The 15,629-nt window shown below is 33.0% G+C and overlaps 1 protein-coding gene across 1 annotated transcript in view; it reads right to left on the bottom strand.

Moving 5' to 3' along the window:
- LOC108359012 (defective proboscis extension response 1) overlaps positions 1-6,358 on the bottom strand; it is a 230,663-nt gene extending 224,305 nt beyond the window's left edge. Inside the window, exon 1 of the mRNA XM_017610623.1 lies at positions 3,450-6,358. Within this exon, the coding sequence (XP_017466112.1) occupies positions 3,450-3,537 (88 nt within the window). The 5' untranslated portion in view covers positions 3,538-6,358. The remainder of the gene's footprint in view (positions 1-3,449) is intronic.
- Between the last annotated feature and the right edge of the window lie 9,271 nt (positions 6,359-15,629).

Below are 15,629 nucleotides of genomic sequence, written 5' to 3'. Positions count from 1 at the left end.
TTTTATTTAGTAAAGTGAAAGTATTTATTTCTACAATAACTAACAGAGCATGTATTTATTGATAAAAAATATCGTACTATTAGTTTTTTATCATTTTTCCAATCACTATATATATGTATATTTAAACTAACCGCTTTTATTGATTGCATAAATGACTTTTCAGTTGAAATGCTTATGTAAATATTTTGCGCAAAATTCATAAGAAAAATGTAAAACAAATAAAGTTGCTCATTATGCGACTAAATACTTTTTTTGCTAACTATTGCAGGTATTTAACAAATATGCAGTTTATAGCTCTAATTAATTCGAATTGCCTCCCTTTATTTTTGGCATTTCGTACCACTTTTCGGACGGCGTACCGGACTTGGTCTATAAAAGGTTAAATATTTTTAGAAAGTTTCCATCATATTGGAATTTAAAAAAATGCTTCGAACATTTAAAAGCTAAAAAATCAACGATGCTTTTCAGTGTTTCCAAAAGTCAAATAAGAAAAGTATCCCCAAGTTTCTTAGAAAGAATTGAGTACAGTAATTAATAAAAATTTGCATTCTTAGCTTACTCATTTGAATACTAAATTTTAGAATAGAATTCTGGCATGACTTTTAGTCATAAATCAAGAGGAATACTTCTTCTTTAGAAATTGGAAAATCTTGCCTAAACACCTTCTTTTGGACTTATTCGGTGCTTGGCAGATGCAAATCAGATATTCTACGATATATTTTGTAAGGAATTTTCATCCTTACTTCTCATATTTGGTTTGGACACCGAAGAGATCACAAAAATTAGACTCGATTTTCTCTAATTAAAATTTTTTCTGAAACTTCGGTTGGTCCATGCCTTTAAGTGTTTAGCAAGTTAATTTCAACAATTCATATCCCTGAACTATGTACTTAGAGAAAATGCGGACCACAGGCGGCCGCTGTGCTGTAGTAGTTAGCAGTGCGCGCTACCCTTCCGCACGGCCTGGGTTCAAGCCCTGTATTTTTTCCCTCTGTTTGAAATTATTTTTCATCAAAATTAAAATAAATTAAGAAAATTACCTCATCTGGAAACCCAGTATACAGATCCAGAATCTATAACCCAATATTAAATAGTGGTTTTTTTCTTGTGTCATTTCAAAAGTTTCGATTTTTGTAGCGCAACTTGTATGGATTCTTAGCAAATAATCCCGGGATTTTCGGGATTTGTAGTTTGCACGGATGGCAGTAATAGAAACTCCTTGTCTTGACCAGTATTGGCTATATTTCTTTTTTCATTTAATATTTGATACTTTTTTTTTAAAAGACTAGCTCATTATACATATAACAACGTGCGATAGTAAATTTTACATATACAAATCAATATATTCGCGAAACCATCGGCCAAATATAGAAAAGTGCGTTTTTAGTTTTTCACTCTGACGTCAGTAATTGAAAAATGATTTAAAAAATTCAGTGAAATGTGCTGAAAGAAGAAGTATGGGTATTCAATTAAAAAGAGAAAATTGTGCAGAATTTAATCAGATTCAATTTTTTGGTACATATTTAAGGACTAGTAAGTATTGAAAATGTGCTTTTAAAATTTCATCCTGGAAATTTCGCAATATTTTACTTTTGAAAAAATTATACGTTAAGGACTTATGTAAACTCGACAACATCCTCGAATTTCGTCCTTCTAAATTTATCAGCTTAAAAAAATACACATTCGTTCTTGTGAATCCAAAAAAATTAGTTTTTTTTTTAATTTATAGAAATTTCCTCTTTCATCTGTTACCCATTTTCTATTCTACATTGCGTTGAATTTTTAAAATAATTTTTGGAATTCATCATATCTTTGAAATTACAAAGTCCTTTCAAATAAATCCTGACGTTAGAGAGAAAAATTAAAAATTGTCATAACGCCATCCCGAAAATTCCAGGATCGTATAAAGTGAAAAAATTAACATCCCTAGTACATACATACATATGTAAATAGCTTTATTTTGATTTTTGATGTTCGACCACCTGTAAGTTTACTTGCACAAACATATTTAACACTACTCAATTTCATTCGTACTCGAAAATTCGTTTAGCGTAAAATCGGTATTTCACCTTTCAGTCAACATTTTAATGTGAATGTTGCATTTAAATTTGTAGCTTAAAATATGCAAACAAACTCTGTCTCGAGGTCGCANTATTTAACCAACTAACCCAACTAAATATGTTTTAAATTTGTAGCTTAAAATATGCAAACAAACTCTGTCTCGAGGTCGCATTCTGTTGAAACCGAATGGGTTACAAAACTGCGTACTCCGAAATTTTTTAAAAATTCGGATCAAAAAGTAGACTTTTTTTAATTTTTTCAATTTGTATAAATTTTCTAGAAAGTTTGAGACTTCAACTTTTGTACATGTTTTTTTTGTATATAATAAACTATATTTTTATAAAAAAAAATTAGTTAAGTAAGTAAAGAAAAAAAAACAAATCAAAACCAAGTCCATGGTGCTTTTAATATTTAATAAACATCCGAAAACATAAAAACGTTTGAAATAAATCACGTCTAATTTTTTTACATTTTTCACTTGGTTGCTGAGAAGTAATGAAGAATGTAAAATTTATAAGGGAAAACTATTGTTTTTGTAAGTTTTATCTTAATATCTTAGAAAGCTTGTAGTCTTATTGAAAAATTATATCTGAACGTAAGATACTAATTTTAATAGCCTTTAATGTGATATATTGTTCTGTTTAGAACAATTAACGCATTCCATCGATATTACCAGCCAAAGTTTCATTTTCAAAATTCATACACTTCGAAGCAAAAGTGCGGCCTAAAAATAAGTTTTAAATTAATCTTTCAATTGGCTTAGACTAAAGACAACATCAAATTACTATTACAATACCGTCAAATGCCTTTTATTTTCCCACATATAAAATCGACACAACCTACTTCATAATACATATATACCTATTACATATAACTGTTTGGCTTCGGTTTATTTAAAAGAACATAAAAGTTTATCACAGTCTTAAAGTAATCATATAATATTGTGACTATGGCCCTTAATGTATCATTTGAATGGAACGTAATTTTCTCCAATTTACACTTTATACCCAACTAATCAAAATTCCATGGCAAATTGAAAAATTCCAACCCTAACCAATTGGCAGTCAAACAAAACACAGGAAAACTTTTTCAGTTACCATTTCGGCTATTTTATTTCATGCCAGCGAGTGTCCGCGCACACCGCCGTACCAAGAACGAAAGCAGCCAATTGGCCTTTGTTAAGGCGGGCCGGCATATTTGCGGAACCAAAATAAATTCCGTCATTCTTTGTTTTTTTTTTTTTTTTTGTTTCGCGTAAATTCAAATTAAAACATTACCAACCATTGGCAGTTGAGCAAAACGTAAATTGGCACATAGAAAAGGCAGAAAATGGGAGGATTTTAGAGTGAAATTAAATTAAAATATGCAACAATGTTTTGCCGACTCACCTTGTATTGCGGCCAGTAGGAGAAGCAGCTGCAGGCCAAAGCCGACTGCGCCACCGCCGAAGCGCGACCGTCGTGCTGGCGCGTACATTTTGTTAGCGCTGCAGCTGTGTATGGATGTATGGGTGTGTGGGTGTGTGGGTGCGCGTTCGATCACTTGATTGTGGCTGCTCTACTTTGCCGGCGTTTTTTTTTCACTTCAAGTATTCGTTTAATTGCGCTGAATTAATTCGCTACACCACAAAGGCGTCCAAGCGCGCAAGCCGGTAAATCCTCGTCCTACTGATTTGTGGGGTAGAATCTACTTAGTCGCTTGGGACGTAAATTTAAATAAATTGGAAAATACGCGCGCGAAAAATGCGAACCGCACACAAACGTTAGACGCGACGTGAATTTAGCGCAAAACGCGGTTGGGACGTCTCAAAGTAGTCTTTATCGGCACTGGCAAGCGTTTAAAGTCTTTATCAACGTTCACTGGGAACATTATCCCAGTGGACAATTTTTTATTTTTTTTTGCCAATTTTAAGCATCTATTTTTCCGGTTAACTTAAAATCGTTGCACATTTCCGAATCTCATAAAATTGTTTTTGCTTTTTACATTCCGGCTGCGCTCTCAACTAAATATGTACCTAATGTGCTGACTTGGCGCAATCATCTACAAATGGAGTTTGCACAAAAACTTGTGAGGTGTGTGTGTTGGTGGTTACCTATATACACACATACATATTTATGTATGTGCACACGCAAGCCAAGCAAAGATTTCATCAAATTAGTGCTGGTGAAATACCAGAAAAATGTTCAGTTTAAAAAACACTCACGGGACTAATAACGCAAAATGCTTTTCTTTTTGCGCTGTCTCTAAATACTTTCGCTTCTCTGCTGCGTTTTGTTCGCTTAGTTTGCTGTGAATTGCTGTTGGCAGCAGAATGTGCTGGTTGCTGGCTGCTGGCGGGGTGGCGTGTGTTGGTGTATGCGAAGCTGTTGAGCGTTGGGTAAGTAGATCAGTTAGTTGGCTGGCCGTTTGAAGCACACGCCAACCAAGTCATTCACCGTTCGTGCTCGCGCGCCACATTTTGTTTGGTGTGCACCTCGCAGCTCGTTGCCTACTTCTGGGCGCCGTAACCGCTTAACTCAACATCAAGTGGTCGTCGTCGTCGTCGTCGCCACCGTCGTTGCTTTTGTTGCTGCCGTTGAGTGGCTGGCGTAGGTGTGATTTTTGTTTTAATTTTTTTTTTTTGCCTTTTTTTTTGTTGTCACTCTGTTGCTTTGGCTGTTTGTGATGTGATTTTTTGCTAACTTTTGCACTTTTGTTTAGTCGTACAACACCGTTGCTTCTGCTCTGCCGCCGTTTTGAGCACACAATTGCGCTGTTTTCCTTTTTTTATTGAAAGGTAAACCGAGTTTCAATTTAGGCGAATGCGTTCAAATGGGTCAAAGTGAATTTCTTTTTGGTATTGTTTGGTTTCATTCTATTATTCGTTTTTTGGGCAAGTTTGGTTTGCGTTACATCAAAAAAAAAGTACTGCATTGATTTTATGACTTATGTGATCTAAACTTAGTTCGCAGTTCATAGTTATTTGGGTAGCTCGCAGCTGGGTACTTTTGCTATAAAAACTTCATTGAACCCGCACTTAGTAAAAGATTTTGTAAAAATTTTGTTTTGTAAGGCTAGTTTTCGAACCTCTCAGCTAACTGTGCTTCATTGTATCTTCTACAAACTATTCGCTCTGCTTTTGCCCACGCCACAGCGCCCTTAGGTATGCAACGAAATTATGCAAATATTAATCATAGTTATTGATAACTTCAGCGCCTTTCATACCGACATTGATGTGTCGCTTTCACATACTTTGTGGCGTTTAATATGTGTTGGAATTTTTTTGGTGTATCCTATTAGGCATTTAATGTATTTCATTCGCAAAACCTTCCTCTGTCACATTTTACTACATCAAAATTCATGGTACACATGCACTTACAGCATCACAAATCTTTAGAATATATTTTCATATGTCATATTATTGCCTACATCTAGACATTCAAACCACAAACCTCAATAACTTTTATCAAACTCAACACACTTTAAATTTTTAATTTGTCAAACCCGCACGATTTCGCATTTTTCATGTCATCTTATGCGTCTCACACCCCTTAACTGTTGTCACATGACTCTCCGCTTACTTCATTTGGTGCGCGCCCAAAAGTATGCCACCATTTATAAAACATGCTTATTTCAACAATATTTCACTTCAAGCATAAATGGCTTTCAATTTATATCAATGTCGCAGCCAACTTCCACTTCTATTTTCTTCTTTTTTCACCTGCTTCACAAGCACACTTGTTTTTGCTTTGGTTTTATTTTTTTTTTTTGTTCAACCTCTCTTCTTATTTCAACTGCAGACGCTGCTGCTGTTTGGTGTAAATCTCATTTACTTATTTCTGCTGAGCAGGCATGCTGTGCGCTGCACTCATGCCTGGATGTCATTTATCTTTTAACGCCTAGTAGGTATGTATGTATGTATGTATGATAGCGCTCAACTCCGCAATGTAGGCAACGGCTACCACAACTAGCTGCCTAGCTTGCCTGACTTTGTAGCAAGCAAGGCTCTATTTTAGCTCTATTAAAATACTTAACCCTCATCAGTGTCAACACAAAGAGGCTTCACCTGATGGAAGTCCACACGTGCATATGTACGAATGTATGTGTATAAAGTTTAGCTGTTGCCTACTTTTAGGCTATTAAAGTGCGATATTTAATTGATTTATTTAATTTTCTTTCGTACCGTTTGAACTTCACTTTCAACACTTATTTGCTTGCTGTGTTTTTTTTTTTTTGTTTTTTGTTTCCTCTCACAAAATTACAAATTGATTTCGCTTGCAATTAATTTTTACGCGAACGCGCGCGGCTACGTGCAACACATTTGACACACAATATGAAACTACTAAATTGCTACTGGCTCCAACTGCGGCCATAGCTAACAGCCTGCCACAGCCAAGACAGCTGCTATTTCGTGGCAAATTTGAAAACCAGCACGAGATATCGGCGGTGAGGGCTGTGTTGTGTTCAAAAAAACGAGTGCACGAGCCGTTCAAGAATCGTTGCGCTAAAGGCAGCCGAAGCAAATATTTTCCAAGAACGAACAAAAAAAGTTCGAATATTGTGCAAGTTAAGAGTACAGCAAGAGCGTGAAAAAAGAGAATGGTTAGCAAGTGAAGAGCAGGAAGTTCGAAAATACGCGTACGTACAAGAAAAACGGAAGTTGGATGTCAATATCCTCGCAAGCCGGCAAACAATTCTAATTGCTTGCCAAAGATGATGTAAACACGGCGTTTAAAATTTTTGCTCAGTTTGTGGAAATACAATAAAATAAAAAATTGGATATAATAAAATTAAATTAAAAAATGCAAATTAAAATTATTTATTTCCTACTTTTGGTCTAAGTCTAGGGGCGGCAAATGCACGAGTATGTCGCAGGGCAATTAATTTTTAAGTCAATAATTTTATGTGCATATGAGTCAGAATTTCTGAAACGGGCCACTTCAACTATGTGATATTTTATTTCCAACCAGCAGTGGTATTTTTTTATACCTAATTTTGATTTTATAAAAAAAATATATATTTTTCTCTCAAGTGTTTTTTGTCCTTTTTACTTCAAAATTCAATTACAGACGATCTAATTGACCGATTTTGGTAATTGAACCGTAAATTTCATTATTATTAAAAACTCTTCAACGTAGGTTTTATTTCTTAAAAAGGAATTTTTAAGGGTAAATGTTTATAAAATTGTTTACTCAAAATGTAAAAATTACAGTCTTCTCCACCACTTTTTCACACAGAAAAAAACCATATATGCAAAATTTTACTCTCGAAAATATTCTTTTGAGAAAAAAATGTATCGCAAGGTGGAAAACCGTTATTTTTACTTGAAGGCTGTCGAGCAATGCAACAATCGTGCCGTGTATCTTGGTCAACAGCGTGCCCTCGCTGGTTTTTTTTCCATTTGGCAGAGTCAATAATAAATAGAAATAGATTTTAGTAAAAACTTAAAATTTTTCAATTCAATTATTGAACAAATATCTGTAATATTCAGAAAACAAAGTAACTCATTTGTCGTATTTAAAGATAAAATAAATATACTTCACATACAGTGACGAACAAACGTTTTGGCGCAGAAAATTTTTCGCAATACATATGCAAAATTTTTCGTCCTATTTTTTTTTTTGTTTTGATAATTTGTTGAAAAAATATGTATAGCTCATACTACACCAAAAAACATAAAATCGAAGTCTCTAAAATTTGTGCAAAACTAAGGAAAATTCAATAAATTCAATAAATTCAAATTTTTCGAAAAATTCTACAATTGCAGTTTTATAGCCCATTCAATTTTAGCATAACAAAGTTCAAGTTTAAATTTGCTAAAAAATCGCGTTGATTTTCGGCAATTTTTTTGCGGACGTTCTTTCATACAAAAAAAAATATGTCGAGCATACTCTGTATGGAAGAAACGCCCCCAGATTTTTTTTGTTTAATACTAAGAATTTTCAAGTATGTATATTTGTGTAGGTAAATTTTCTTTACTATGCGCGTGCAGCATAAGAAACTTCTACGTATATTTCTAAGCAAATTTTCCGAAGGAACCACGGGTATCAAATCAATCTGGAGTTGGCCAAATTGCAAAAACAGGCTGCGAAGAAAATGTGAAAATTTTTACTGTTGGTGGAAGTTTTAAGAAAAGATATGTACAGAAATTGATTCCGGATACCAAAAAACCCCTTATAGCATGTTGTTATACATACAAAATTTAAGCACTTTACGCCACTGCAGCAAAATGCTAAGACACCTATTTTTGGAATTTGGCAAACTCCAATTTGATTTTAGACCCATGGAGTTTCCTTAGAATTATACGTAGAATCCTACGGTTCTATACGCGCATAGTCGAAAAAATACCTCTGCGAAGCCAAGTAGTGACTAGCCAACCTAACCTAATCGAAAGATTAACAATAGAAAATCGCAGAAGTTTTGTGAGTATGTTATATTTTTTGAAATAAATATCCATTATATTATGCTGATTTTCTTGTCCAAAAATTTTTGCAAAAAGTAATATTTTATTCTCGATTTTCATCAGTTCAGCCTTGTGCATTAGAGAGCTGTGAAATTTATACTTGCAAAAAAAAAGCACTTTTAATTTAATTTCACGCCATGTTCTAATAGTTGTTTTTAATTTTCGCAAAACCTTAATTCAGTCTATGAAAAATTTTCCAATTTCGCCAACACGACTATATTTTTTTATTGCTGTAGGTCAGTTCGTTAAGATTTCAAACTTGCTTCGGGTTACCTAAGTATATTCAGACAATTTCAACAGTTGTAAACATTTTTTTTTAGCAGCAGCAATTCTCTTATACCTGTAAACGAGAGTTAAACAGCATTCGGAAGACAGCATGTCCTTCCTTTTATAGCATGCTAAGAATATTTTCGAATTCACCACACTAGCATTCAGAGAAAAAATCCTTAAATTTCTCTTCAAAATGAGTTTAGGTTATCTGCATATAACATTGACATTGCTCTTTTGCAGAAAACGTATGCACATTAGGGTGGTCCAAAATAAGTAAAGTCGGATTTTTAATGCTTTCATTCCCTAGGATTATTCTTATCGAAAAAATATACCCCTCTTTTTTTATTTTGCAATCAAAAAATATTTAGAGGTCGCTCGAAGCGCTCAAAGTTTTCCCTGTATTTTATACAGCTTTTCGTGCAAATGGCATGAAATTCTCGAAAATCAATATTTTTCTCTAAAAAAACTCTGGTTCTCATCAGAAGACTTCCAATAACAATACCCAGTTTTTTATTTAAACATTTTTTAGTACTAAAGATTCTCTTCAACAATATGAACGTAGTCTCATGCAGTGTTGCCAGGTCACTGAAGTGAGAAATCGTCAGTTTGGTGCTTGCATGTAAAAATCGTGAACATTCTTACGAATTATTAAAAATCACATTAATTAAAAAACAATATTTAATTGCAATAAAATCGCATTTCCATCTCCATTTTTAGATTAGTAATGCCCGGCTATCAGCCTGTGAAAATTTAAAATTACGCCATTTTGCTCCGAAAATTAAACATTTTAAATTTAGGAGTCTGATAAATTTAGAATTTATTAGTGAAACTTTGGATAAGTCGTATAACATTTGTTTTTTCACAAAGTTTTTTCTCTAGTACATATTATGTTTTACAGCTTTCTAGAAAAATCGCAAGAATTTTTTTCATTATTCTTGTTGCTTGAAAAAGAACTTTGTCGTTGGTGTGAATTTTCTTGAAGAACTAAATATACGAGCGTGTTTTTCTTGAGATCTTCTCAAAACAAGGACAACCATTTTCTTTTAATAAGTCCAGTGTGAACAAAATTCACTTAAAAGTTGAGTTTTCTTGCAAAGCAGCATCTTCTTTCCCGACAGCTGAGGTAAAAAATACATCAAATATTTGCCAACTGCAAATTTACCATGTGCATTAAAAACTGTTCAATATAATATTTATCAGTACACAACGCAAAAACTAAGAATTTGACCCCAACAACTACACAAATAGGGATGAAACAAAGAAGAAAACTGGCTATCGACAACTACTGTTAGTGCTGCCACAGGATATAATTTGTAAATTATGTGTTAGCAGAAATGGTAAACAAGTGTTTGCACTGCAATTTTTAGTTGCCTGTGTAGCTATGTATCTTCAAAGTTGAGAACCAAATGTAAAATCGTCATTGGGCAAAAAAATCGTCAAATCGTCATGGCCGTAAAAAATCATCAAAATGACGACCAAATCGTACAACTGGCAACACTGGCCTCATGTTTTAAATTTTTTCTGAACATGAATCAACATTTTTGCATCCTATTAACTGACGAAGATGTACATATAAGACAGCTCATAATTAGCGTTATTTTTAAAGACATAAACACTTTCTACATTTGTGGTGTTAAAATCTTCTCTATTCACAAAATAATTCATACATAGATGAGATGTCGGGTATGGCGTCCCATCAAAAGGCGATTATTATGCTTTTGCAAGTTATACATTTTATTAATCATTTACATATGTATACACAAGCTTTATATAAATACATTCATGCTTAATATAAAGTACTCCTTTTGTATGAGTGATTATGGTCAAAATTGCACGTCGTTTTATTTTCTCCCTCAACAACGATAAATAGTGCAAGGGAAAGTTTTTAATTGAGACAGTTTATTTACGCAGGTAAATGTGCTAGTTACTCGTTTCCATTTTGAAAGATTCTTTCTTATAAAATAGGTATGCACAACGAAGTTTAAAGTTGTGTTCCACACGCTACTTTCATAAGAACTTTATTAGTCTTTTTCCACTTTTCCACTGGCAACCTGGTGCTTCGCTGTTATTGTGCTATTTATTACGTTGTGTTGATATCATTTGCTACTTTTAACGTACTTTTATTCATGTGAGTTAAGTTAGAAGTTGCAAAGAACTACTAAGTACGATGAAAATACAGCGCCTCGTTTATACTGCGTTGTAGCTCTGATTTGGATAGAGTTTAGTAAGCTGCTGAAACAAAAATAAGCGGACACAGATTTTCTTTCGGTTTCCCTTTTATTTTTTATTTTTATTTTTATTTTTGTAAATAGCTCCATTTTCGATAAAATAATTAATTAGAATTGCTGCATTCTGGTATATAAATAAACTAGGTGACTAGATTTATTCGATTGTAAGAACTAGGTTTACTCGGTATTCAAAAAATCAAGATTTAAAAAAACAACGCATAAAAATGTTCAAAAACAAGTAAAAAAGTTTTAAGTTCGGGCGAGGTCGAACATTAAATACCCGGCGCAAGTATTCAATATAGTTTTTTCACCTTTCCCAAAACCACAATTGCGTGGTAAGCAGTGTAGTTTCACCCCTATTTCAAACACCTTCGATAGTATGTTCAACTAGACTAATGAGATAAACCAATATAGTTATAAGTGGGGCGGTATTGCGCCTATTTTCCAAAATTCCATAATAATGTTACTTTTTTTCAAGGGATTTTTGTGAGTATCAATTTTGAATAAATTAAAGTCCTTAAGTTTCAAAATATCGAGATTTCAACATTTCTAAAATGTACCGCTTTATGAAATATGGACGTTATTTTAGTCCGATTTCAAAATTTTTCGACGTCTTGCTGTTTTGTGTCAAGTACAATAATTGTATCGAGTTTAGTACAAATTGATGGAACGGTCATTAGAGTTCCGATGTGCTCTTGATTTTTTCAGACTGCCTCTTGATTGCGGATTGTGAAAAATTTTCAGTTGCTAAAGTTTTGATACTTTTTCAATTTCAAATAAATAACTTAAGAATATCAAAAATAAAGCGCAAAATTATTCTAAAAACACGAACGTTCTCGCCGCTGCTGAGTAGAGGCCATTATTGTCCAGTTTCATAATCTCGAGCTGCTTAAATTAAGAGTTATGCCACTAAGTAAATATGGGTACCCAGCTGCGAAGAAAGCTATTGACTCTCGAGTATAGTTTTCGGCAATCGTTTTCTTATATTTTTTAAGTTATTTTTACAGTTGAAGAAAAAGTAGGCTAGACATTTTTCAATGGATCTCTGACAAATAATATTCGATCGCTACGTAGCTTTTATTTTCCCAAATAAAGATTAGACATAAAGCTTTTTAGCAATGCAACAATCTTCTCTTCTTATAACTAGACATTCAACTTTTCTGCAGATAAAAATAAAAATTTACGAATTTTACCACTCAACGTGTTTCGTTCTTCGAAAAATAAAATGGAGCACATTTGATTTAGTTTCTCAACAATAAATGCGGTTTCAAATATTTCAAGGAAGGAAACCTTGGCAACTCTAGACAAGTAAAAAAATGTCATTGTTTAAAAATTTTATTTATAAAAATAAAAAAAATGTACCGATTTTAAATGTTCTAAAAGAAGGCCATATTAAAAGCAATTCTTTTAAGCTTAGTTATAAATACAAGAAATTATATTATTTCTCTATGTTCAAAAGAGTTTTTGTTGAAATAGCGCTTACCTAAAAAAAAACTTACCGAAGAAACAAGTGGAACGACTGAAAAAAAATCACCACAACATTGACTATTTTCAGGGTGGCCTACATACATAAATATGTCAAAGGGAGAGCAGCGGAGGCAGTTTTCATCGCTACCTTGCAACAGATCTGTTATTTAGCTTTATGAACACTTTGTTTAACTGGATTTTTTCCAAAGTTGGTAAATCTGACTTTTGACCGGCTTTTTTGGTCTCGTAGCTTGGCCGAACACCTAGAAAAAATGTAAACGCCAAAACATTATAAGAATTAATTTTGCACTGAGCATTTTATATAACTACAATAGTGCTCTTTAAAAGGAGGTACCACAACTTTTTCTTGGTTATGAAGTTCAACGTTCGACCGAATTAGAAAGCATCACTGTCAGCAAAGTCATAAATTAAAAAGCGAATTTAGTTGCCCCACGATAGGCATGAAGAACACCCAACAATTGGTAATGTTGGCCACGTGTGCTAGCGTAACTTAATGTTACCGTTAAATGCACAAGTCACTTCACAAATTCATTTATTATAAGAATTCAACACCCCTGCAATTCCCCTTCTTCCTTTGTTAAATGAAATTGTCAAATTATGGGCCATGAAAATTAATGATCGTATCAAAGTAGAAAATTCCTTAGCAAAAGCGAACTGAAATTTTTTTTATAAACGCATTTCTATTACTTTATTACCTTCCAAATCGAGCTGCTTGAATTTTTTTGTTGACTATGATATTTTTTATGACATATCATCTGTGCTTCCCTTCTTCATTTTACCTTCTTTTTCGTTAGGAGGAATAATTCGCAAAAATTATTACATATTTGACATTAAGAAGTCAAATGAGTATGGAAAACACTGCCTGACAGAATAAACAGCAAACACACAGCGGAACTGTACAAACAAACACTTAATAATCGTAAAAATAAAATAGTCAACTATCCGCCCCACATCAAAATGTAAGCAACCCTCGTTTGAAGGTCTGCACATGCATACATATTTATCCACTTATATACCTACCCAGTAACCTAAATCTGCATACATAAAGACACAGGTACTAATTTTCAATTTAGGTACTTTGGACAGCTACAATTATAGGATATGTACATACATATGTATGTATGCATGTAACCATCTTTTCGTTTAACCCATATCAGCTTAACAGCAACAAACACAGAGACTGCGAAAAGCCATCAAGGTGCATATCTACATACATATGCGTAGATATCGAATCTCCCAGCCAGTTACTAGTTACCAGCAGTCAGTACGCATAATTTAACAGTGTTTTGCACTTCTGTGGTCCCCTTCACAAAAATACCTCTCGCTCCTGTCTTCTATGTGAAATCAGAGTTGTAGTTGCAAAGTCTGGCCAGGTTCCTCCTTCCAGCCACTCAGCAAGCAGCGTTAAATGGAATGCGGAAAGGCGACGTGTAGACAAACAAGTGAGCAGACATTTGAAGCGATCTCCGTCGACACGTACTGCCCGTGAAATGTACATACATCCGCAACATCCTTTGGATAATAAAAAAAATCATTTGAGCTTCGATGCATATCTTCATACGTATTTGCTATGCTAGTTTTATGTGCCGCTGGCCAAGCTTATACATATGTACATATATGTATGCCTAACTATTTGACTTTTTCCACATACATACATATGTATGAATATAGTTTAAACAAATTCGTATATGTATGTTGCCATATGGCTTTATCTGTTTACGTTACCTCATCTTCTTATTCCTCCGTTATATGTATTGTTTCTAATGTGATTCTTCTTTGGTAACGTAAAGCATAGGACAGACGACAGCGTTGATACGGATAAAGTCGTTAATTCGCAATTATCTCGGGAATTAAATGGAGTTGATCCCGATAAAGTTCTAGACTCTGGAGTTCATTCTCAAAATCAATTCTAATCAAGGCGAAAAAAGTACGCCAACTAATTCTCTTTCATAAACGCATCGTTTTAGCAAAAAAAAAAATATTTAATTCCGTGCCGTATTTTCTTACAGTGCAATTCTGGAAACTGTCTTTCTACTCACCACAATCATTTGTAAGACAATTGTCAATTCTGGTAGCTATCTTGAAAACAAGGAAAAGGAACTAATAAATAAAAGAACATTATATTAAAAAGGAAATAAAATTAAATTAAAATAAAGCAAAAATATATAAATATATTTTTTAAAATTAAATTAAATTAAAAAAAAAAAACTTTTTTTCAAACAGAAAAAATAAATAATGTAGGACTCAAAAATTAAATGAAATATAAAAATAAATAATTTTTTCTTTTTAAAATCAAGTCTCAAAATTGATTAAGAAAAAGAAAATAATCAAATCAAAGAAGAAGAAACCAGAACAAAAAAAATTTAATAAAATTAAAAAATATATAGATATATTTTTATTTTTCAACAAAATTTATAAATAAAAGAAATTTAGTTTTCGAAAAACAATAAAAAAATAAGATAAGAAGAAAAAAGTAGATGAAATATGTTTCCAAAAATTAAATGAAATTATAATTTTTTCATTTTTAAGCAATAAAATATACAACATAGGCTAAATAAAGAAACAAAATAATAAAACAAAACTATTTTTCCTTAAACAAACATTTAAAAATTGAAAAAATTATTTTAATTAAGAAAAAATTTTATAAAAACATACAAAAAGTATATAAAATAAGTTTCTTAAAATAAAATAAAATTAAAAAGTACATACATAATAATAATAATAATAATAATAGATTGGCGCTTACACATATGTTAGTGCGGAGGGACCTACAGTTTTACGCCGACTCCGAACGGCGATTGTATTTTTATGAGAAGCTGTTTTTTATGGAAGAAATACACTCGGAGGTTTGCCATTGCCTGACGAGGGACGACCGCTGTTAAGAAAAACCCTTTTTCTATATTTTTTGCGATGTTGCTTTGACCAGGGTTTGAACCCAGGTGCTGCGGAGTGGAAGCGCGCACTGCTTACCACTACGCCACAGCGGCCGAAAGTATATACATATCTTTCCTTTCAAATAAACGATATCAAAAAATTTAATTAAAGATAAAAAAAGTGAATCCGCAATACTGCCATCGGATCAACTGCACCGTTAATCTGGATTAACATTGCCATCTGTCTCTGTTATAAGCCACATGCCT

Source organism: Rhagoletis zephyria, unplaced genomic scaffold, assembly GCF_001687245.7.
Source record: "Rhagoletis zephyria isolate East Lansing unplaced genomic scaffold, Rhagoletis_zephyria_1.1 Rzeph_scaffold_00324, whole genome shotgun sequence".
In the NCBI taxonomy this organism is placed as follows: domain Eukaryota; kingdom Metazoa; phylum Arthropoda; class Insecta; order Diptera; family Tephritidae; genus Rhagoletis; species Rhagoletis zephyria.
Note: the sequence above shows the minus strand (reverse complement) of the source record. Positions and strands in the feature narration are given on the sequence as shown.